This window comes from Dipodomys ordii, unplaced genomic scaffold, assembly GCF_000151885.1.
Source record: "Dipodomys ordii isolate 6190 unplaced genomic scaffold, Dord_2.0 Scaffold141, whole genome shotgun sequence".
NCBI lineage: Eukaryota > Metazoa > Chordata > Mammalia > Rodentia > Heteromyidae > Dipodomys > Dipodomys ordii.
In genome coordinates, this window is record NW_012267357.1 from 2090201 (window position 1) to 2113990 (window position 23790).

The window sequence follows — 23790 nt, forward strand, 5'->3', positions numbered from 1 at the left end:
ATTTGCATAGATTATATAGGTTAAACATACCTAATCCAAAAATCTAAACATCTTAAATTTTGTTTTATTTTTTTGTGGGAGTCCTGGGGCTTGAACTTAGGGCCTGAGTACGGTCCCTAAGCTTTTTCATTCCAGGCTAGAACTACTACTTGAGCCACAGCGCCACCTTTGGTGTTTTGGGTTTAACTAGTAGGTAAAGATGTACCAAAAGAAGTAAAAGAAAGAAAAACCACGAGGGACATGTCAGAAGGACACAAGAGCCAACCTGAACATGTCAATTGTTCATAACTGGAACTATTGGAACTACAGAACAACAGTAGTATTGGATTATAATCCAGTAAATAAAATACCTAATAGTCCACACTGATTGTTGAATAAATTGTAAAATGATGTAGGAGAAACAGCCAGGTGCTGATGGCTTATACCTGTAATCCTAGCTACAGAGGAGCTTAAGATCAGAGGATCCAAGTTCAAAGCCAACTTGGTCAGGGAAGTCCATGAGACTCTCATCTCTAGTTAACTGCCAAAAAGCCAGAAATGGAATTGTGGCTCAAGTGGTAGAGCACCAGCCGAAGGAACAGAGCCCAGGCCCTGAGTTCAAGCCCCAGCACTGGCAGAAGTAAGGATATCATAGATCCTTGGTATAATGCAAAAGAAGAAACATATCTCTATGGCATCAGACAGCTAAACTGAGAGAACTTCTGCAAAATATTTGTTTCTTTCAAAAGTTTCAAGGTCAGGCTGGGATGTAGCTCAGTGGCAAAGCCTTGCTTAGCAAGTGCAACATCTTGGATTCGATCCTCAGTACCAAAAAAGAAAAGACATAAAAAGTTTCAAGGTCATCAAGTTAAAAAAAAAAAAACAGAATGAGACATCAACAATGATTTAGAAGAGGCCACAAGGCATGATGAGCAAATACCATATGGTGTCCAGGATTGGATTCTGGAACAGAAAGGGAACTCAGATAAAGCCTGAAATTTAGGAACAGTGTTGTATCAATGTCTTTCTATTAGTTTTGACAATTCTATCTGGTCATAGCAGAACTCACTATCCTAGAAAATCAATTAAGGATGCATGGGAACTCTCCTTCTTCTGGCAACTTTCAGATGATTTCAGAAGAAAAAGTTTGCAAACAGTAGGATCACTGTCCTTCTGTAGCTGAGCCTGATCTTTGGAAATGTCTTTCTCGTTTCAGGGATGATGCAGTGTGTGATCGCTGTTGCTGACAAAGTATTTGATGCTTTCCTGAACATGATGGCAGATAAAGTAAGCCTTGTCAAAGCACGAGCGTGTGCATGCTAGAGGCACACGGGGGCGCCATTGTATTTCTCTTGTGACTCTAGGCTAAGACCAAGGAGAATGAAGAGGAGCTGGAGAGGCATGCCCAGTTTCTGCTGGTGAATTTCAACCATATTCACAAAAGGATAAGGAGAGTGGCTGACAAGTACCTGTCTGGTCTGGTAGATAAGTAAGTTCCATCTCCTGCTGATGTGTATATGTGTGTAGAAGTTTGCAGTTTGGGATGCTGAAAAGCTGATAAGCAGTCCAAACAACTAACAGAATGAAAACACTGTTTAGGATGTCAGGGAGTTTGCTGTAGTCTGAGTTTTAGTCTGGAACTTCTGTTCATTCTGAGTTATTGGTGTTCCTTACAGTATCCTGACAAGATACAAGCTGCTGTCTCCTAGCTGAGTGCCCAGGTAGAAGTACCCAAGTTAAGTCAGCGTCCTTTGGGTTTTTAGGAACAAAAGCCAGCACTGGCCCCTTCCCATTATTTGTGCTGGGAGCCAAAACAGAGAGTTTACTAATAAAACCCTAAAATGGTGGGTTGCACCAGCCTCCCTGAGGTGTCAAAACTGAAGATAGCAAGCACTCACACTAAGTCTGCATCACCCCATGAGTATCTAGGAGGTTATGAGCCTGCTATAAATGCTGCATGCCTGGTCCAGACCAGGTGAGTAATCTGAGGATGGGTTGACAGCTAGCCAGGGCCCTTAAGAACAAGTGTAGCACACATGTGGCATGTATCGGGTCCAAGCCTCTCCAGCAGCGGGTCCAAAAGCAGGCAGCTTCTGTTAATATCATTCAGATACTGGGGCTGGGAAGGTGGCTCAGTGGTAGAGCGCTTGCCTTGCATGCCTGAGGCCCTAGGTTCAATTCCTCAGCACCACATAAGCAAAAAGAAAAACGCCGGAAGTGGCGCTGTGGCTCCAGTGGTAGAGCGCTAGCCTTGAGCTGAAGAGCTGAGGGACAGCGCCCAGGCCCAGAGTTCAGGCCCCACTACCGGACCTAAAAAAAAAAATATATATATATAACTCAGATACTGTCATTTACCATCTAACAGCAAATAGTAAGACTAGGAAACTTGCTTACGGGAGACCACCCAATATAGGGTCGAGCAGACCACTTCAGGCCTTCTCAAGTCATGTCTGAGAAATGGGGAATGGGGAACTGGCTGGGCCTGGGAGCACTGCTGAAGATCCGAGGGAGGGTGAGTACCCTGCCTCTTTGTACTCTTGCTGGTGCAAGAGAGGTTACGGAAGTGGCCCCCTCTAACAAGGCAGTGCCGATTCCTTCAAGGATCAACACCTGGGTCCTGAGAGTATATTTCTGGTGCAGGTTTCCTCATTTGCTCTGGAGTGGGACTGTGCTGAAGACCATGTTGGACATCCTGCAGACCCTGTCACTGTCGCTGAGTGCTGTGAGTGTGCCCCAGTCACCTAGGTCTGGCTAGCATCCCGGCTGTCCCCTCTGTGTTTTGTGGTATACTCTTCCAGTGATATACCTAGGCCTAATTTGTGCTATAAGTGGTGAACTGGGGAGGGGTGTGTACACAAATCCCACCCTGGTATCTCCAGAAAGGGGCAGCAAGTTTGAAAACCCATAAATGACACACATGGGAAGGGGTGGCAGAGGGGTGTTGCCTGTCAAAAACTTGGCAGTGGCAACCTCGGGAGGATGGATTGGGAGAAGGACTACTCTCTGTGCTTGCAGGATATTCACAAGGACCAGCCTTACTATGACATCCCCGACGCTCCCTATCGAATCACGGTTCCGGATACATGTGAAGCCCGAGAGGTAGATCCTGCCCAGCCTCTTCATTCTCTGAGCATGTTAGATGAGTGCTCAAAGTACACTAGGTCCCTTGGTCCCCATTAGTTAGAGGTATAAGTGGCTTGACCTCATGAGCAGTGTGGGATTCTGCTACTGAATGAATAGGTGACTCATCCTCTCCAGGCCTACTTAGCCACCGGGACTCTCAGCTGTATTTCTGCTTTAGCTGCCAAGGAGGTTTCCAGCTACCAGACAGTTTATAGCCCCCCAAATCCACATTGAGCAAAGTGTGATTTTTCAAATGAATTCACTCTTTGCGGCCACTCTGAGACCACTCTCCTTGGTATGCAAACACCCCTCACTGTGTCCTCATGTTGTCTTTTCCCGTGGGCACATTCCTACTATAGATTTGTGTCTACATTCCTTTTTTCATGAGGATACCAGCCAGACTGGGTTAGCCTTTAATCACCTCTTGAAAACCCTTGTCTCCAAATGCAATTCCATTCTGAGCTACTGAGGGTTAGGGCTTCAGCATAGGTTTTGGGGGAAGACATAGTTCAGCCCATAACAAAGAGGGGCTGATCAGGCTGTCAATTACCAGTCTCTTCCACTTCCAGAGCATCGTGAAGGACTTTGCTGCACGCTGTGGGATGATCCTGCAGGAAGCCATGAAGTGGGCACCCACAGTTACCAAGTCCCACTTACAGGTACTTTCTCCAGATCTTCAAAAGCTCCTTTTAGCAGTCCAAAGAGCTTTTACGTAGTCACAGAGAACTCAAAATACAAATAACACTCATATGAATAAGGCTGAGAATAACAGATGGCCAGGGAATGTTCCAGTTAAAAACGAGGATGGGGGGAGTTGGCCAGGGCAAGAGGAAGACAAGTGGCTGTTAAGAGGATTGGGCCCAGGCTGATCACTCACTCATACCAGGTGACATTCATATCTATGGAAGGACTTCAGGCTTCTTACAAGATGGATGAGGTGGGCTAGGAATGTGGCTTAGTGGTAGAGTGCATGTCCAGCATGCATAAAGCCTTGGGTTCAATTCCTCAGTACCACATAAACAGAAAAAGCCAGAAGTGGTGCTATGGCCTAAGTGGTAGAGTGCCAGCCTTGAGCAAAAGAAGCTCAAGGAAAGTGCTCAGGCCCTGAGTTCCAAGCCCCAGGACCGGCAAAAACAACAACAACAAAAAAGTATTTAAAAGAAGATGAATTCTGCTGAGTTTATTGCTTGGACTAGCTTCAAAGAATGCTTCTCCCAAGCTCCAGCTGAACTCAACCAGTCTACTTCATTTTTTTTGTTTTTGTTTTTGTTTCTTGGGCTTGAACTAGGGCTTAAACACTGTCCCTGAGCTTTTCTGCTGAAGGCTTATACTCTGCCACTTGGGACACAGCTCCACTTCTGATCTTTTGGTGATTAAATAAAGATAAGTCTCATGGACTTTCCTGCCCTGGCTGGCTTTGAACTGAGATCCTCAGATCTCAGCCTCCTGAGTAGCTAGGATAACAGGTGTGAGCCACTGGTACTTAACATGTACTTCTTTTTTACACCTGGCCATTAACCACTCCACACCATACTGCCTGCATGTTGGTAGCAGGACTGAGGCTGGCACATATTTGGCAAGTAGCATATGCTCAGCAAGGACTGGTCCTCTCCCCTTGACCACGTGACACCACATTAATTATATAACAGCCACTCTGGGGATCCGGACTCGTCCTCATTTATAAATGTACAGTAGCCAGAAAGAGAAAGGCTTGACCTTGCTGACAAACACCTCAGCTAGCAAGTGAGGAGCAAACCCAGAACTGAAATCCAGTGTTTGCTCTGTTACTCCAAACTTATAAAGTTTTAGTTCTCCCTTAAAATATAGTAGAATAAATATAATACAATAGGATTTCCTTTAAATACAGTAGAACATTTAATTCTAATTTCAGGAATATCTGAACAAACATCAGAACTGGGTATCAGGACTGTCTCAGCACACAGGACTGGCCATGGCCACCGAGAGCATTCTTCACTTCGCTGGCTACAACAAGCAAAATACAACTCTTGGGGTATGTGAGAACTTCTTGGGGAGCATTGAACCCTTAACTTGTAAAACAGCATTGCGTTGTGGTGGAAAGAAAACTCAAGCTTCTGTGTAGTTTTTTCATGAAAGGCTTCTTGACAGCTATATCCCACACATGTGTAGGTTATGTGTGATGTCTGTTGGCAGATGGACGTTGGGTGATACCCAGATCCAAAGTAGCAGCCATTCAAATGGGCATTTCCTTAGTGTGTGAGGAGGATGAGGGAAAGTTCAAACCAGGATTTGAACTCAGCCTCACACTTGCTCAGCTGGTGCTCTACCATTTGAGTCATGCTTCCATCTCAGATTTTTTTCTGTTTTTATTTTTTTAGAGATAGAGTCACTTGAACCTTTCCAATAATACTTTACTGGCAGCGTTTTTGTTGTTGTTGTTGTTGTTTTGTTTTGTTTTTGTGGGCGAGCATCTCACCGTCCCAGTCCCTTCACCCAGGAGGCAGTCGGGAGCAGCTGTGTCTGCGGTGCATGCTCCTAAGTGGAGAGTGATGATACATTGAGGTGCAGAGACTAACCTCTATACAGGGTCAGAGGCAGTGCTGAAGAGGCCTGTGTCACAGCTTTTATACGTTCCATCCTGGAGCCTCACCATAAGGTCCTGAGTGGATACAGCCAACTAACAGGTCGCTGTGGGGTCAGCACTTTAGCCAGAGCCTCTCCGTGATCTGGAGGATACAAGCCAAAGGAAGAACTCACATACTGAGTTTTTTGACAAAATACAGCACTTTTCTAGGTTCTAGCCGACTCAAAAGAGGTTTTTCTGAGGAGATTTTAATCCGTGTCCTCAGAAAGTTAGATATACACAGAGAAACCAAAGAAAGATACTCTTTAGGGGAAGAACACAAAGGCGCAATACCTCTGTGCTTCTCATCATATAAAATATATACTGAAATGAACTCCAGGAAATGGAAATGAGGTTTTTTATCTTTCCTTTTTGTCTTGTTTGTTCATTTATCTGTGTTTGGAGCAGTAAGGGGGAGTACAGAAGTGGAGGGACAAAGGGTGAACAAGTGCAGCAGTGGTACTGTGTTTATTTTATTTTATCGGTGTGGGGCCTGAACTCTGGGCCTGGGCTCTGTCCCTCAGCTCTTCAGCTCAAGAGTAGTGCTCTACTTCTTGAGCCACAGCACTACTTCCAGCTTTTTTTGCTTATGTGGTGCTGAGTAATCGAACCCAGGTCCTCATGCATGTAAGGCAAGCACTCCACCACTGAGCCACTTTCCCAGCCCAAAATCTGTGAGACCTTTTTCTTTTTTTGGATCAGTTGTGGGGCTTGAACTCAGGGCCTGACACTGTCCCTGAGCCTTTTTGTCCTCAAGGCTAGCACTCTACCACTTGAGCCACAGTACCACTTCCATAGACACTATGTTTAAAATAAATTGTACTGGGGCTGGGAAGGTGGCTCAGTGGTAGAGCTCTTGCCTTGCATGCATGAGGCCCTGGGTTCAATTCCTCAGTACCACATGAGCAGAAAAAACTGGAAATGGCACTGTGGCTCTAATAGTAGAGTGGTAGCCTTGAGCTGAAGAGCTGAGGGACAGCACCCAGGCCCAGAGTTCAGGCCCCACACCAACACAAAAATAAATAAATAAATTATACTACTTGTAAATGAGGATAAGAGGAAAAACTGGGAGAGAGTCAAGGAAGTAGTAACGTTATCCAAAAAGGAATGTACTTAGGGGCAGGGAATGTGGCTTAGTGGTAGAGTGCTTGCTGCCTAGCATGTATGAAGCTCGGGGTTCCATTCCTCAGTACCACATAAATAGCAAAAGCCAGAAATAGTGTTGTGGCTCAAGTGGTAGAGTACCACATTTTTAACAAAAGAAGCTCAGAGATAATGCCCAGGCCCTGAGTTCAAGCCTAGGACTGGCCAAAAAAAAAAAAAAGAAAGGAAAGAAGGAAGGGTGGGAGGGAGGGAAGGAAGGAAGGAAGGTAATCATTACCTGATTTATCAAACAGTAATCTGTTACTTTATAATAACAATAAAAAAAATATTGAAGTCAGGCGACAGTGGCTCATGCCTGTAATCCTAGCTACTCAGGAGGCTGAGATCTGAGGATCCCGGTTCAAAGCCAGCCCAGGCAGGAAAGTCCTTGAAATTTTTTTTTTTTTTTTTTTGGTTCCGGTTGTGGGGCTTGAACTCTGGGCCTAGGCACTGTCCCTCAGCTCTTCAGCTCAAGGCTGGCGCTCTACCACTTGAGCCACAGCGCCACTTCCGGCTTTTTTTTCTGCTTATGTGGTGCTGAGGAATTGAACCCAGGGCCTCAGGCATGCAAGGCAAGCGCTCTACCACTGAGCCATCTTCCCAGCCCAAAGTCCTTGAAACTCTTATCTCCAATAAACCACCAGAAAACCGAAGTGGCACTGTGGTTCAAGTGGTAGGCCGCTAGCCTTGAGCTGAAGAGCTGAGGGACATCATCCAGGCCCAGAGTTCAAACCCCATGACGGACAAAAAAAAAAAATATATATATATATATATTTATATTTATTTATATATAAATATATTTTTAGAGAGAGAAGGAAGCCAGGCACTTGTAGCTTACACCTGTAATCCCAGCTACTGAGGAGACTAAGATCTGAGGATTGCAATTCAAAGCCAGCCCTGGCAGGAAAGTCTGTAAGACTCTTATGTTCAATTAACCCAGAAAACCAGAAGTAGCACTATGGCTCAAAGTGATAGTGTCCCTTGAGCAAAAAAGCTCAGGACAGTACCCAGGCCCTGAGTTCAAGCCCCATGATCTCCGCTCCCCCGCCCCCCAAAAAGGGTATAAGTTAGAGTCTTACTAAACAGGAAAAGACAATTTTTGTTCTGTGTGGTTGTTGGCTGTGTTTGATATCCTGGGTGCAGTGCCCTTGCCTCCAGGGAAGTTATAGGGGAAATGCATTGCATTACACACATGCAGACAAACATACACATAGAGACACAGATACACACACACACACACACACACACACACACTCACTCACACACTTCCCATTGCAGGATTCTGGGAGAGGAGAAATGGGCTCTCTAGGTAGTCTCAGAAATAGGTATTTCAGGCCAACTGGACTGAAGGAAAAAATGGACTCAGAAAACCTGCTAGGGCCCTTTCACAGCGCCTTAGCCTAATGTCTTCCAGCTCTGCCTGGACACACTGGGCATGGGCAGAGTGGGTAGGAGCAATTTTAGAGTGAAGTAGTCTATGCTTTGGCCCTGTGGTTGCCACCTGCTGCTCTAGAGGCTTTCTGTACAATGCATTTAAGCCCTGTAGCTGCTTTACAAGCAGGGCATAATTATCTACACCGAGAACACTTTGAGACTTTGAGATATTAAGTGAATTCTCTAGGTTGCATGCAGGCCAATGATGCCAAAAGCCACACTGTCTCCAAAAATATAAAGCAGTTTTACATAGTTTTCTAAAATAAACCAGTTTAATAATAATATAAAGAATTATCATTTTTGTTGCTTGTGTTTGGGTTTTTTCCGTGTTATATTTTCTTCTACCAATCCTCTTTCCACAGTGCTCAAAAAGTAAACAAATAAATAAATCCTTCCAAAATCCAAGCGTTAAGAGATTTGTCTTCCCAAATAGTATCTATTATTTCAAAAAGTGGATGAGGAGCATGGAGCATGGCCCAAGTGATGGCATGCTTGCTTATTGAGTCAAGGACCCTGAGTTTAGTCACCAAAAAAAATCTTGGTTTTAAGTGAACCAGTGACTGGTGACTCATGCCTGTAATCTTAATTACTGAGGAGACTAAGATCTAGAGATTACAGTTTGAAAATGTCAGTGAGACTCTTATCTCCAGTTAACTAGTAGAAAGCAAAGCTGGAGGCATGATTCAAGTGGCAGAATACAAACCAAGACAAGAATGTGAGGCAGGTGTTCCAGAGGTGTAATCAGTTACCATGCAGTACTTAAGAGTGTGGAACAGTGAATTCCAACCCTGGAACTGGCCCAAAATTTAATTAATTAATTAAATTAAAGAAGATGGGAACCAGGCACTATTGGCTTATACATGTAATCCCTAAGGGAGACTAAGAGCAGCTGCAATTTGAGGCTAGCCTAGGCAGAAAGTTTAAAACCCTATCTCAAAAACAACCAGCAAGCCAGGGCTGGTGGCTCGTGCCTATAATCCTAGATACTCAGGAGGCTGAGATCTGAGGATCATGGTTCAAAGCCCACCAAGGCAGAAAAGTCCATGAGACTCTTTTCACCAGAAGTGGGGTTATGGCTCAAAATGGTAGAAGGCTAGCCTTGAGCAAAAAAGCCCAGGCCCTGAGTTCAAGCCACACAACTGAGAGAAGAAAAAAAAAAAAGCAACCAGCAAAACTGGGCTGGAGGTGTGACTCAAGAAGTAGAAAGTAGAAAGTTATTCTATCAAACACAAAAGCCTAGCCCTGAGTTCAAACCTTATTGCCACACACATACAAAAAAAGTAGCTGGCTTATGTGCATTTCTGGTAGATGATGCTAATAGGAAAATGAGTAAAGCTGTCTTTTAAATGTATACTGTAGGCAGGAAGGGAGGTGGGATGGAGAGACTGAGTTTGAAACAGAAACTATGTGTATGTGTGTTGGAGGGGGTTGGGATGGAAAGATGTTCTCCCTTTCTGTGAGTTGCCTTTGTTCTCAGGGTAAAATTTTCTGTCTTCTGCTATTATACATTCAGAAAGCGTATATAGTATATATTCTATTGGATATTTTAGAGGCCTTGTTACTTTTTGCCCTTGCCTTTGGCTACCTTGAGTCACATTTACAAACTTGTATTGCAAACTGCCTTTCAGAATAACCAGAAATCATTAAACATATCAGTCCATATATTCAAAACCTTTTTCAGGGAAGAAGTCATATCTCCTTTTTAGTCAGATCTTATGAGTAAGAAAGTAATACTTCCTGGAAAAAAATACCTTATCTGACTTTAAAAAAAATAAGATAAGCGCCAGGCGCTGCTGGCTCACACCTGTAATTCTAGCTACTCAGGAGGCTGAGATCTGAGGATACCCATTTAAAGCTAGCCCTGGCAGGAAAGTCCGTGAGACTCTTATCTCCAATAAACCACTAGAAAACCAGAAGTGGTGCTGTAGCTCAAGTGGTAGAGCACTTGCCTTGAGCTGAAGAGGGCAGGGAAAGCACCCAGGCCCAGGGTTCAAGCCCCACAACGACAAATAAATAAATACATAAATAAAAGCTTATTTTGTTTTAGTCCTGAACATATCAGTCTATACATTCAAAACAATAAAGAGAGCTGGGTGCCAGTGGCTCACATCTGTAATCCTAGCTTCTCAGGAGGCTGAGATCTGAGGATCACGGTTCAAAGCCAGCCTAGGCAGGAAAGGCCGTGAAACTCTTATCTCTAATAAACCCCCATAAAACCGGAAGTGGCTGTGTGGCTCCAATGGTAGAGTGGTAGAGTGCTAACCTTGAGCTGAACAGCTGAGGGACAGTGCTCAGGCCCAGAGTTCAAGCCCCATAACCGACAAACAAACAAAAATAAGGAAATGCCTGTTTGGCCACCTTTCTGGACTTGGGTATTGCTTGATTCCCATCTATCAGACTCTAGAGGGTATTTTTTCATTAATTGTCAACAGTGAAAAGTTGTTGTTTTTTTGTTTTGTTTTGTTTTTTGCCTCTGGGCTTGGGCGCTGTCCCTGCACTCTTCAGCTCAAGGTGAGCGCTCTACCGGTTTTCTAGTTGTTTATTGGATATAAGAATCTCACGGACTTTCCTGCCCTTTCCTGCCCAGGCTGGCTTTGAACCTCGATCCTCATATCTCAGCCTCCTGAGTAACTAGGTTTACAGGTGTGAGCCACTGGTGCCTGCCTCAGTGGAGACTTTTTTGTGTGTTGTTTTATTTGTGCCAGTACTAAGGCACTATCCCTTAGCTTTTCTCACTCAAGGCTTATACTCTACCATTTGAGTCACAGCTCCACTTCTAGCTTTTTGGTAGTTAATTGGAGATAAGTCTCACGGACTTTCCTGCTCAGGCTGGCTTCAAATGAGATCCTCATATCTCAGGATTACAGACATGAGCTACCAGTGCCCAGCAACTGAAGACTTAATAGTTCCTAGATCTGAACCTATTAATTACACTGTGGCTTAAGCTAAGGTAAACAAGAGGATAAAATGATATTCTGATAAAATTATGTTATTTGTCTGTAGGCAACTCAACTAACTGAACGCCCAGCCTGTGTGAAGAAAGATTACTCCAACTTCATGGCATCCTTGAATTTGCGTAACCGCTATGCTGGAGAGGTGCTTGTTGGGGGAGGTCCTGCAGAGTATTTTGTTTTGATGTGCCAGTTGGCTTTTTCCTAACGGAATATGGATGAGGGATCTGAGCAAGGTGGAATTTATTCATTTTTGGATAGCCTGAAGGATATGGGTCCTTGGCACTCACTGGCATTCTGGAGCATTTATGATAATTACATATTACCCTCACAAGAGGATATGCTAAGGCACAAATACATCCTGGTCATTTGCTGAGATATATGCACTGTGATTCCAGTTTTACAGATGAAGAATACGAGGCTCCTGGAGTTCAGTAGCTTCCCAAAATCACATAGGGAAAGAGATGAAGGACTCCATATTGAGGCTTTTCACTACTATGCATTTCTCTGGTCTTAGTTTCCTCTTCGAAAAAACTACATCATTACTAATGTCCCAGGCAACTCTTGAAAGTTCATCAGGCCTAGTCTGCCCAGGATTATCTCCTCCTGAACATTTACTTGCTTATCCCAGTGACCACTTCCTCTCTTCTACCACAAGCCTCAGCAGCCATTGACCAAATGCTGGAAATTGCTCTGAGAGTTCTGTTGTGTGTCATGTTGAATACTCTGGTGGCAGTCGGAAGTCTGTCTCTGGAGTATGGATTTAGTTTTAGGAAGGACTTGTTTCTCCTTTACACTCAAGTCATATGAATAAGAAAGGGGCACTTTCTGAAAAAGTATTCTTTTAAAATAGTGGAGCTGATTTTCCTGTTTGAGTTGTAGTTCAGCTTCATGCAGTTCTGCCATGGGTCAGACCCTGGGCTTAGAATGAGAGACAAGGTTTCTGTCCTCAGCGAACACCTAGTGGTGGGAACATCAGCTTGCATTTCCAGAAAGTTCTTTTAGAAATGCACAAGTAGCCTTACTGAAATGAGCTGTAATTGGGACAGTGAGGCACTCACCCATCCTTTTGTGAGTGTGGTGAAGGGGTTGCCGGGACTTCCATAGTGTGTGTCTGCCTTCTGTGCAAGACTGCTGACCAATACGTGTGGTTTTTTTGCAGGTATATGGAATGATTCGGTTCTCAGGTGCCATGGGCCAGATGTCTGACCTAAACAAAATGATGGTCCAAGATCTGACTACAGCTTTAGACCACAGTAACCCCCAGCACTACACACAGGCCATGTTTAAGCTGACCGCAATGCTCATTAGCAGCAAAGGTACTACACAAAAGCTCCATATATTGCCAGGCACCAGCGGCTCATGCCTATAATCCTAGCTACTAAGGAGGCTGAGATCTGAGGATCATGGTTCAAAGCCAGCCCGGGCAGGAAAGTCCGTGAGACTCTTATCTCCAATTAAACAAGCTCAAGCAGTAGAGTGCTCGCCTTGAGCTGAAGAGCGCAGGGATAGTGCCCAAACTCAGAGTTCAAGCCCCATGACCGACCCAAAAAAAAAAGAGCTCCATATAATTAACTCTAGGTTTGTTTCTAAGTATTTGCCTTAATGATCCTTAGTAAGCTGAAAAAAGCTAGAGCACCAGCACCAGGCACAGTGGCTTATGTCTACCTACTCCTGAGGCAGAGATTAGGAAAAATTAAATTCAAGGCAAGTCTGGGCAAAAAAGTTATCAAGACCTCTGTGAACCTCTAGCTGGACATCATGCTGTGGATGAGTGTAATCCAAATTATGCAGGAGTTTATAGGTAGAAAGATAATAGCCTGAATCATACATAGTATGAGGCTGGCCCCCAACAAAAATACAAAAAAAAACTATTCTAAAAAATAACTAAAGTCAAAAATATAAGATCATGGCTCAAGTGGTAGAGTACCTGCTTAGCAAACTTAGGCCCCAAGTCAAACACCAGTAACACAAGAGACAGAAGGAGGGAGGGGGAGGGACCTACTTAACTAGCTAGCTACTGGAGCTCCTCAAGTAGAGACCTTTGTGTTATATTGCCTTTCATGAGTGGAAAGTTAAATAAAAGGCCCCAGCCAGGGTTGACCCTTTGTCAACCCAGGGAAGCCATATTCAGATCTAGGCAGGGTAAAAGGCCTCTAAAGAATGTGTTTGGTTCTAGATTGTGACCCTCAGCTCCTCCATCATCTGTGTTGGGGTCCCCTTCGGATGTTCAATGAGCACGGCATGGAGACTGCCCTAGCCTGCTGGGAGTGGCTGCTGGCCGGCAAGAATGGGGTGGAAGTGCCGGTAGGACACTGGCCCATGGGTTAGCCTGAGGATGGGTGGGATAAGAGATGAGAAGAGGCTGTCCTGGCTTGCCAGTGATCAGCATGGACCCACAAGCAAGCTCCTCACTCTCTTAATCTTTGTTCTTTATATAGTATGTTACATATTGTATTATTTGTGCCTGACAACACAGCCATCATGGAAAGAACATAGTGTATGTTAAAAAGTATGATGCTTGCCAGGCACTAGTGGCTCATACCTGTAATCCTAGCTATTCTAGAGGCTGAGTTCTAAGGATTGTGGTTCAAAGCAAGCCTGGGCAGGAAAGTCTGTGAGACTCTTTTCTCCAATAAACCACCAGAAAACCGGAAGTGGTACTATGGCTCTAGTGGTAGAGTGCTCGCCTTGAGCTGAAGAGCTCAGGGACAATGCCCAGGCCCAGAGTTCAAGCCCCACAACTGACTAAAACAAAAAGAATGATGCTGCCAGATTACCGATCTTACCAGTAATACTAGCTTCTCAGCAGAGATCCAGAGGATCACCTTTCGAAGCCAACCTGTACAGAAAAGTACACAAGACTATCTCCAAAAATAACCAGAAAAGGGACTGGGAATGTGGCTCAGTGGTAGAGCGCTTGCCTTGCATGCCTGAGGCCCTGGGTTCGATTCCTCAGCACCACATAAGCAGGGAAAAAAAAGCCAGAAGTGGCGCTGTGACTCAAGTGGTAAAGCACTAGCATTGAGCTGAAAAGCTGAGGGACAGCGCCCAGGCCCAGAGTCCAAAAACAAACAAAAAAAAAAACAGGAAAGGCTGGGCTGGAAGTATTATTCAAGGGAAGACCACTAAACCAAACAAACAAGCCAAGCAACAGGATGCTCTGAGTTCAAGTTCTTACTATCGACTAAATAAATAAATATATTTTTAAAAAACATGAAATTTAGAGGGGAGTATTTTCAAAAGGTCATGTAAAGTTTATAGCTCTTTCATTCCTGAATTCCCTAGGGATCTCAGCAAGGCCTGAGCCAGGGCTTCTCTTGTCTGTTAGGGCCCTTTCACCATTACCTCTCCCAATCCTGACACCCCCAGTCTAAGTGAATTCCCAATCCTGACACCCCAGTCTAAGTGAATTCTTCTAGTCAACTGCCCCCAAGCTCCATGTGGTTAGCTAATCAGAACTTCCAATTTGATAGGTCCAGATGCCGCCCACCTGGTCACTCACCTCCATCAATGTAAATGCCAGTGTCATACTTCCCTCAGCTCTAGCCAGATTCTTCACAGCCAAATTTGACTCTCTTTTCCTTAATGTATTGAGTCAGCTTCACCTCTTTTTTAATTTTTTTTGGGGGGGTCCAGTCGTGGGGCCTGAACTCTGGGCCTGGGCGCTGTCCCTCAGCTCCTCAGCTCAAGGCTAGCGCTCTACCACTTGAGCCACAACACCACTTCCGGCTTTTTTTTTCTGCTTATGTGCTGAGGAATCGAACCCAGGGCCTCAGGCATGCAAGGCAAGTGCTCTACCACTGAGCCAACTTCCCAGCCCCAGCTTCACCTCTTTTTATTTTAATGTGTGTGTGTGCATGCGCATGTGAGCGTGCATGTGTGCATGTGTGTGTGCGAGCATGTGCACTAGTGCTGAGGTCTGAACTGAGAGCCTTATTCTCTCACATGGCCTTTTTGTTCAAAGCTGGTGCTCTACCACTTGAGCCACAGCTCTACTTTCTGCTTTTTGGTGACTTATTGGAGATGTCTCATGGACTTTTCTGCCTAGTCTGGCTTAGAACTTCAATCCTAAGGGTTTTAGCTCCCTGATTAGCTAGGATTATATGTGTGAATCACTGGAGTCTAGCCAGTCTTTACTTTTGTTTTTCTTCATACTTTCCTTGGTTTCTAAGTTGTACTCAATAATTTAAAAACAAAACAATAGGCTGGGAATGTGGGTTAGTGGTAGAGTGCTTGCCTAGCATGCATGTAGCCCTGAGTTCAATTCCTCAGTACCACATAACAGAAAAAGCCAGAAGCAGCACTGTGGCTCAAGTGGTAGAGTGCTAGCCTTGAGCAAAAGAAGCTCAGAGACAAGGTGCAGACCCTGAGTTCAAACCCCAGGACTGGAAAAAAAAAAAGTAACTTCTCTCTGTGCTTCCTTAGAGGAACTAACATTTGTTTGCTTACAGTTTATGCGGGAAATGGCAGGGGCCTGGCACATGACAGTGGAACAGAAGTTTGGCCTGTTTTCTGCCGAGACAAAGGAAGCAGACCCCCTTGCAGCATCAGAAGCAAGTCAGCCTAGACCCTGTCCCCCTGAAGTGACTCCTCACTACATCTGGATTGATGTATGTACTGTCCCCTCTGCTCCCTGAGCTCTGCTATGCTCTGTCCCCTCAACCTTGGGGACCAGGACCAGGACTCCACTTGGGATGTGTGGTCAGCCACCCTGGGGGCCTGATCTGCAAAAAGGGGGTGATTGTCCCAGCCCCACCCACCAAACTGTTGGCTCAGAGCCTCTCCTCAGCTGACTACATCAGCCCTGAGGTCAAGCTGGCAGAGCCCCAGCCCAGGACCACAGCATGTTTTCCTTCTCATCTAGTTCCTGGTGCAGCGATTTGAGATCGCCAAGTATTGCAGCTCTGACCAGGTGGAGATCTTTTCCAGTCTGCTGCAGCGCTCCATGTCCTTGAACATTGGAGGAGCCAAGGGGAGCATGAACCGGCATGTGGCAGCCATCGGACCCCGCTTCAAGTGAGGACTCCTCTTCTAGGGGCACCCTGAGTTCTTTTGTTGCTTTTTGGGGTGTGTGTGTATATGTGTATCTCATGGGTCATGTCAGGTACTTTTATATATGTCACAGTACTTTTATGCAATATTACACAGTGTGGAACAAAGGAAGGGCTTGTGGAGATACCCTTCCTAACTGCACTAAGGCAGTGAACTTCTGGCTGATTAAAGATACCACCCCTCCACCCTGCCCCTTGCCCCCCACAACATACAGCTTCTCTAGTCTGGTCCTTTTCCCTAAAGCCTTATCTTTACCACCCTCTGGACAGGTTCTTTTTTTTTTTTGGTCCAGTTGTGGGGCCTGAACTCTGGGCCTGGGCGCTGTCCCTTAGCTCTTCAGCTCAAGGCTAGTGTTCTACCACTTGAGCCACAGCTCCACTTCCGGCTTTTTTTTCCTTTTTGCTTATGTGGTGCTGAGGAATTGAACCCAGGGCCTCAGGCATGCAAGGCAAGCGCTCTACCACTGAGCCACCTTCCCAGCCCCTCTGGATAGGTTCTATGGCTGGCACCCAGTGTCTGTATCAACCCAGGCACAGGTGGAAGCCCTGGCTCCTACCAGGTGTTCTGTCTGTCCCTTCCCTAAGCCCTATCTAGCCCACTGGCTGCCCACTGGAGCTGTGTTTCTCAAACCATCTGCTGGGAAGGGCTGGTTCTTTCCATATTAATACACCATCTGTCATTGACCTGTACTTTTATAAAATGCAAACAAGATGAATTACTAGAAAATGCTCTACACTGGCCATCTGTTCAGTGAACAGCCCTTACCTAGAGAGTCAGTACATTGTAAATTACATGCAGAAAAAAATGCCTGCCCATAGTTTGCTGTCCTCCCGTGTAGGCAGATGCCCTTTTGGTTGCCCTGAAATGGGTTTGGCTTCTCTTCATTTCAATGCTGTCACGTCTCCATCTCCACTCTTCTGCCTCACTGGGCCTCCCCACCCTGGGGCTCAGATTAAGAGTGAATGCAGTGCCTGTACCTGTGGCTGGTATAGATAGATTATCTTTGTAGGTGGCCTTGTTGTGTCCTGCCCTCCTGTGCCATGCCTTTGCCCAGCCTGACTATCCATGATTACCCAGCATCCTGAGCCTGGGCTCCCACAGCTACTTCCCCTGGACCCTAGCCACCCTGCCTCTGCCACAAGCAAAGCTGCTTCTTCTTAAGGCCCATCTCATTGCCAGCCTTCCAAACCTCTCAGTAGCTGCAATGTGTCCTATTGGGAGAGCCATTGTAGCAAACAGAGTTGTGGAATTTCTGCTGTGAAGATTTCTAGTCTTACCAAAAGGATTAGGGTTTTTTTTTAATCTTTCTTGGGCTTTGGATATAACTTAGTCAAAGAATACTTGCCTAGCATGAAGGAGGCCCTTGATTTGACACCCTTCCCCAGCTCTATACACACACACACACACACACACACACAATATTCCTGAGTCCTTATGACCTGTAATAGTCTATCTCATGCCTGGGTCCAGGCTCTGCCATCCACAGGCATGTCCTGAGCTCCAGGACTATGGAGTTCGCTCAGTCCTGACTCAACCCTGGGTTTCTCTCTCAGACTTCTGACCCTTGGACTGTCTCTTTTGCATGCTGACGTGGTTCCAAATGCAACCATCCGCAATGTACTTCGTGAGAAGATCTACTCAACTGCCTTTGACTACTTCAGGTACTCACTGGCACTCACCCTGGTGTGATGTGCTATCTGCCCAGCATCCGCCCCACCCCCACAGTGCCCCCTCACCCCAGACCCTCACAGACCTTCTATGAGTGACCTCACAGAAGAATATGGTTCACTTGGTTCATTTTCACAGCCTCATTGTTCAGCAGCTCTGGCACTATTAGATTTAAATGCCCTCCATCCATGCCTTGTGTCTATTATGTGTACATGTGTGTACTAAGGGTCATCTTCCCAATGAAATACATGCCCATTTTCCCTAGGTGCAGTTGGTTTAAGAGATAAAGTACAGTGAAATACAATGGCACTCACCTGTAGTCCCAGCTATTTTTGAGGCTAAGGTGGGAGGATCAGCCGAAACCAAGAATTTGAGACCAACATGGGCAGCATATTTGACTTCAAAATAGAGAAGCTGGGCACCAGTGGCTCACAGCTGTAACGCTAGCTACTTGGGAGGCTGAGATCTGAAGATTGAGATTCAAAGCAAGCCTGAGCACACAAATCCACGAGATTTATCTCCAATTACCAGTAAAATGCCAAAAGTTTGAGATGTGGCTCAAGTGGTAGAATATCAGCCTTCATTGAAAAAAGCCAAGCAAGAGTACAAGGCCTAGACAGAAACTGGTAGCTCATGCTTGTAATCCTAACTACTCAGGAGACTTAAGACTATGGTTCAAACCCAGCTAGGTCAGGAAAGTCCATGAGACTCTTATCTCCAATTAACTACCAAAACAGAAGTGGAGCTGTGGCTCAAATGTTAGAGCACTAGACTTGAACAAGAAAAGCTCAGGGATAGTGCCCAGGCCCAGATTTCAAGCCCAGTAATGACACAAAAAGATAGAGGGATTGAGTGAATACCATTTACTTAGTCTGTAAATGTAAATAGTTATTATGTATACACAAAACTATAAGTATCTGCCTACTGAATTTTTGTAAGTATAGGCTTTGCTGTTGTTTCTAGATAGTTCAATTACATACTACTCAGCCAAAAGCTGTAGACAGTATAGAGGGTAGTAATGGGAGTGGGTAGGAGAGGGCTCTCAAAATCACCACTCCTTCCCATGGGAATCAGTGTTTGGTTGGATCCAGGAGCTGTTAGTGACATCCCTGAAACTAATCTCTTCATTTATGCCTCTATGACTAGTCTCTAGTCCGTGACTAAACATGCTTGACTCATTCATTTTCTTGTGGTTGTTTGAAGTTGTCCCCCAAAGTTCCCTACTCAAGGAGAAAAGAGGCTACGTGAAGATATAAGCATAATGATTAAATTTTGGACTGCCATGTTCTCTGATAAGAAGTATTTGACTGCCAGCCAGCTTGTTCCCCCAGGTAAGCACTGCTCTGGGAGTACAGCTGCTCCTTAAGGAGCAGACAGGATGGGAGTGCGTTGTGTATAGCACTAGAGGAGCCAGATAGGAGAGCAGGTAGGGCCTGGGTGAGTCCTGGCCTTGGCCATGCTGTATGCACATCACTGGATGTGCATACTTGGCTTCTCCCTTAGCCCAAGATGAGGCATATGACAAACACAGGAGGCCTGTGAGCTGACACCTCCTCCTGGAACTTCTCTCTATACTGACTCAGTTCATAGGTGCCCATTAAGTAGGCTAAGTTAACAGGGTGTGGTCCACTGTCATCTGTCAGGAGACAGACAAATGAGGTATCTTCAATAGAAGGGCCATGGAAGCACCCCTCAACTGGCACTAGGCCCAACCACATTTGTTGGGTAATTCAAAATGATTTTCTGGAAGCAGCGATATCTGAGCCAAGTCGAAGAATGATTAGGAGCCAGCCAAGGCAGATAGGAAGAAAGAGCTTTCCAAGGCCAGAAAACAGGATGTTCCAGGAGAAGCACTGGAGTCTTCACTAGCAGCAAGCCTCCAAGAGGAAGTCCTTGTCCTTATTCCTCTAGCGCATATCTAACTACAAACTACACAGTTGGAAGAAAGGAAGGTCTCTAAGCAGACCATAGGTAAACCATCTATTTCAAGGAAAGGGTGATTGAAAAGATTTTCAAGACCCCTTCCTGGCTCCACTTACAAGACAAACAGCCTACTGGGCGCTGGTGGCTCACGCCTGTAATCCTAGCTACTCAGGAGGCTGAGATCTGAGGGCCACAGTTCAAAGCCAGCCCTGGCAGGAAAGTCCAGGAGACTCATCTCCAATAAACCCCCAGAAAATCGGAAGTGGCGCTGTGGCTCACCTTGAGCTGAAGAGCACAGGGACAGCACCCAAGCCCAGAGTTCAAGCCTGACCAAAAAAAAAAGCCTATGTGATTTGTGTTCACAGATCCTCAAATTCCTACTGCAGCAAACACAACATAGTGGCAGTGGTCAGTTACCACCATTATTTAGCAAGAAAATGGCATTTGTTTTATTCTCTTTTAAAGGTTAGGATCTTAAAGGTTAGGAGGGATCCAAGCATTTGTGGCTCCCACTTGTAATCCCAGCTACTCAGGAGGCTGAAATCTGAGAATCACGGTTCAGAGCCAGCCTAGGCAGGAAAGTCCATGAGACTCTTATCACCAATTAACCACCAAAATAAGCTAGAAGTGGATCTGTGGCTTGAGTGGTAGAATGCTAGCCTTGACCAAAAAAGCTCAGGGACAGTACCCAAGCCCAGAGTTCAAGGAATAGGACCAGCACAAAAGAAAGAAAGAAAGAAAAAAGCTAGGATGACTATGATCATTTTTAGGAAGCTTTCCATCTATAATGGTTAGAATAAAAAATTTGGAAAGCCTACTGTTTGAAAGGGTTCATTCTGCCAAGTCTGCCTCCATTCATTCCAGTGTTGCAGTGTGTGCCTTATCTACCAGTTGCCTTATCTGCAAATTCAGGTTTTCTCTGTGATACCTTTTCTTCAGTTACCTCATTCCCAGGGTGAATGGTATGTTTGCCCACAGATAACCAAGACACTCGGAGTAATCTGGATATAACTGTGGGCTCTCGGCAACAGGCCACGCAAGGCTGGATCAATACCTACCCCTTATCCAGTGGCATGTCAACCATCTCTAAGAAGTCAGGTGAGTGGAGATTTGCTGTTACACCATTCAAGTCTGACTCCCTTTCCTGGTGACCTGACAAACAGATGGAGGAAGAGAGCACTAAAAACCAGCTGTTTCTAGAACCTGAGACATTGGGCAGTTAATTGGTCTACAGGGACTATACTTGTGCTTTGTCTTTCCTCTCTAGGCATGTCTAAGAAAACTAACAGGGGTTCCCAGCTGCACAAGTACTACATGAAGCGCAGGACACTGTTGCTGTCCTTGTTGGTAAGGCCCACAGCCACAACCGCTACCTACCACAGTGCCCCAGGGGAGGAGTGGCATGTGAATATCTGGAGAAGATGCATTAGTATTTGTGTCTGGTCTCATCAGGCTACCGAGATTGAGCGTCTCATCACTTGGTACAACCCACTGTCAGCCCCAGAGCTGGAGCTGGACCAGGCAGGAGAGAACAGTGTAGCTAATTGGAGGTCGAAGTACATCAGCCTGAGTGAGAAGCAGTGGAAGGACAATGTGAACCTCGCCTGGAGCATCTCTCCTTACCTGGCTGTGCAGCTACCATCCAGGTAGGCACATAGGTCATCCCACTTCACCAGAGGTCCAATGCAGGGCCTTTCTAGCTGAGTTGTAAGCATAATGTGGACCCTCTGAGGACATTTAGAAAGCCGTTAGGCAGACTAGTCCTCAAGACATTGACCCAAGAAGTGACGACCCTTGTGATACTTGTCACACTCCTGTCTGGGGTGCCACAGCCCCTGAACCCTAAGATGACATGATCATAGTGAATTGAGGGCCACAGTATGAGGACTGAAAGCCACACATCCTGGGAAGTAGGCTGAAGACTGAAAGGCTTGAGAGGGTTGGGGTTTGTAGGCAGATGCCATCTTTCAGTGCAAGGCCACTCAGGAGGCAAGTGCTGCAGCTGATTGTCAGGTGTCCTGTGAGCTCTCCCATGGAGGCTCGCACAGGGACAGAATGATTGAACTGATGGTAGTGGAGAAGGATTACCATGGCTTTTTGTGTTGTCCCATCAGACAGTCCTCAGCTCTTACGGATCCATCCAAGGGCAGATGTTTCTTTACTCAGAACCCCAATTTGCCTCTTATGACTACTTCCTCTTTCTAATCCTAATCTGATCTTCAGGAGAAAGATCACAGACTGATTTTCCTGAATTGCTTCAAAGCACTTAGGTAATGGTAATATCCGTTACATGAGATTGGACTGAGACACTAACCCATAGATAGTCTGCTGCAGAAGAGCAGAGCCAGGGACTGTGGTCCTAAGTAAAAGTAGAGTTTCTAAAGGCAAGGACTCAAAAAGGAGGTTCTTTAAACAATGAGTATAGGGTAATTTCTTTATGAGATTCTGGCATTTCCTCACAGATAACCCATTATTAATGCTAATTTTTTCTTTTTCTTTTTTTCTTGAGACAAAGTCTCACTGTATAGCTCAGGCTGTCCTCGAACTTGCAGTAGTACAGCTGCCTCCTCCCAAGTATAGTGATGCTATTATTTTTCAAACACTTGTGTTCAGACCTACTAATCTGGTAGTAGCCTGGAATATTTAGAGACCACTTACATTGGTCTAAAACCCTCCAGTTGAGTGTTTTCCTCTAACTCCCCTCCTGTGGTAGTGAGGAAACTTGTCTGGTGAGGCCACCTACTCACACCCTCTGCACTGTAGGTTCAAGAACACAGAAGCCATTGGGAACGAAGTGACACGTCTTGTTCGGTTGGACCCAGGAGCTGTTAGTGATGTCCCTGAAGCTATCAAGGTAGGATAGCCCACACCCAGGACTTGTGTTCAAACTGCATTTCAAACTTCAAATAATGCCTGAAAACTAAGAAAACACATGTATTTGTTACTTTTTGTTGCTGTAACAAATACATGAATAATTTAAGAAACACTTAAGGAAAGTTTTATTTGGGCTCATGGTTTCAGAAGCTTGCTTTGCTTAGCTCCATGTACTTGGGAAGATCATAATGATTATCAGATCATACAAAAGAGGGAAAAGGCTGATCACCTACTGGCAGACAAAGAAAGGGAATATAGGGGGCTGGGAATGTGGCCTAGTGGTAGAGTGCTTGCCTAGCATGCATGAAGTCCTGGGTTCCATTCCTCAGTACCACATAAACAGAAAAGGCTGGAAATGTCACTGTAGCTCAAGTGATAGAGTATTAGCCTTGAGTAAAAGAAGCTCAGGGACAATGCCCAAGCCCTGAGTTCAAGCCCCAAAACCGGGAGAAAAAAAAAAAAGGAGGTAAAAAGAAAATATAGAAAGGAGTCTGGACATGAATATATAGCCCTCAAGGACATGGCCCACCAGTGACCCACTTTCTCCAACTAGGCTCTCTCTACTTTTCACTATCTCCCAGTAATACCTTCATATTATGAATCTTTATCAAGGGATTAATCCACTCCTTGGGTCACAGCCTGTGATCCAGTTATTTCTGGAAATGCCTCCATCAACATACTCAGAAGAGGGCTTTATTACTCACCTGGGCCTTTTTCAACCCAGTCAAGTTGTCAGTCAAGATTAATCATCACACCAGACAGTAGCAATGATCTAGTAAACTTCAGTGATAAAAATTTTTCTAATTTTTTTTGGGGGGCGGGGGTTGGTTTTGGGGCTTGAACGCTGTCCCTCAGCTCTTATCAGCTCAAGGTGAACACTCTACCACTTGAGCCATAGCACCACTTCTACTTTCTGGTGGCTAATTGGAGATAAGAGTCTCATGGAAAGCCGGGCGCTGGTGGCTCACGCCTGTAATCCTAGCTACTCAGGAGGCTGAGATCTGAGGATCGAGGTTCAAAGCCAGCCCGGGCAGGAGA

The 23790-nt window shown here is 45.4% G+C and overlaps 1 protein-coding gene across 1 annotated transcript in view; it reads left to right on the top strand.

The window, feature by feature from the left end:
* Positions 1 to 23790, top strand: part of Pi4ka (phosphatidylinositol 4-kinase, catalytic, alpha) — a 132916-nt gene that overhangs the window by 92365 nt on the left and 16761 nt on the right. Inside the window, exons 24-40 of the mRNA XM_013031515.1 lie at positions 1196 to 1266; positions 1344 to 1468; positions 2620 to 2701; positions 2995 to 3078; positions 3672 to 3761; positions 4994 to 5113; positions 11285 to 11377; positions 12395 to 12551; positions 13412 to 13539; positions 15687 to 15845; positions 16100 to 16251; positions 17841 to 17948; positions 19159 to 19286; positions 20857 to 20976; positions 21146 to 21225; positions 21331 to 21524; positions 22642 to 22732. Of these exons, the coding sequence (XP_012886969.1) occupies positions 1196 to 1266; positions 1344 to 1468; positions 2620 to 2701; positions 2995 to 3078; positions 3672 to 3761; positions 4994 to 5113; positions 11285 to 11377; positions 12395 to 12551; positions 13412 to 13539; positions 15687 to 15845; positions 16100 to 16251; positions 17841 to 17948; positions 19159 to 19286; positions 20857 to 20976; positions 21146 to 21225; positions 21331 to 21524; positions 22642 to 22732 (1982 nt within the window). The remainder of the gene's footprint in view (positions 1 to 1195; positions 1267 to 1343; positions 1469 to 2619; positions 2702 to 2994; positions 3079 to 3671; positions 3762 to 4993; positions 5114 to 11284; positions 11378 to 12394; positions 12552 to 13411; positions 13540 to 15686; positions 15846 to 16099; positions 16252 to 17840; positions 17949 to 19158; positions 19287 to 20856; positions 20977 to 21145; positions 21226 to 21330; positions 21525 to 22641; positions 22733 to 23790) is intronic.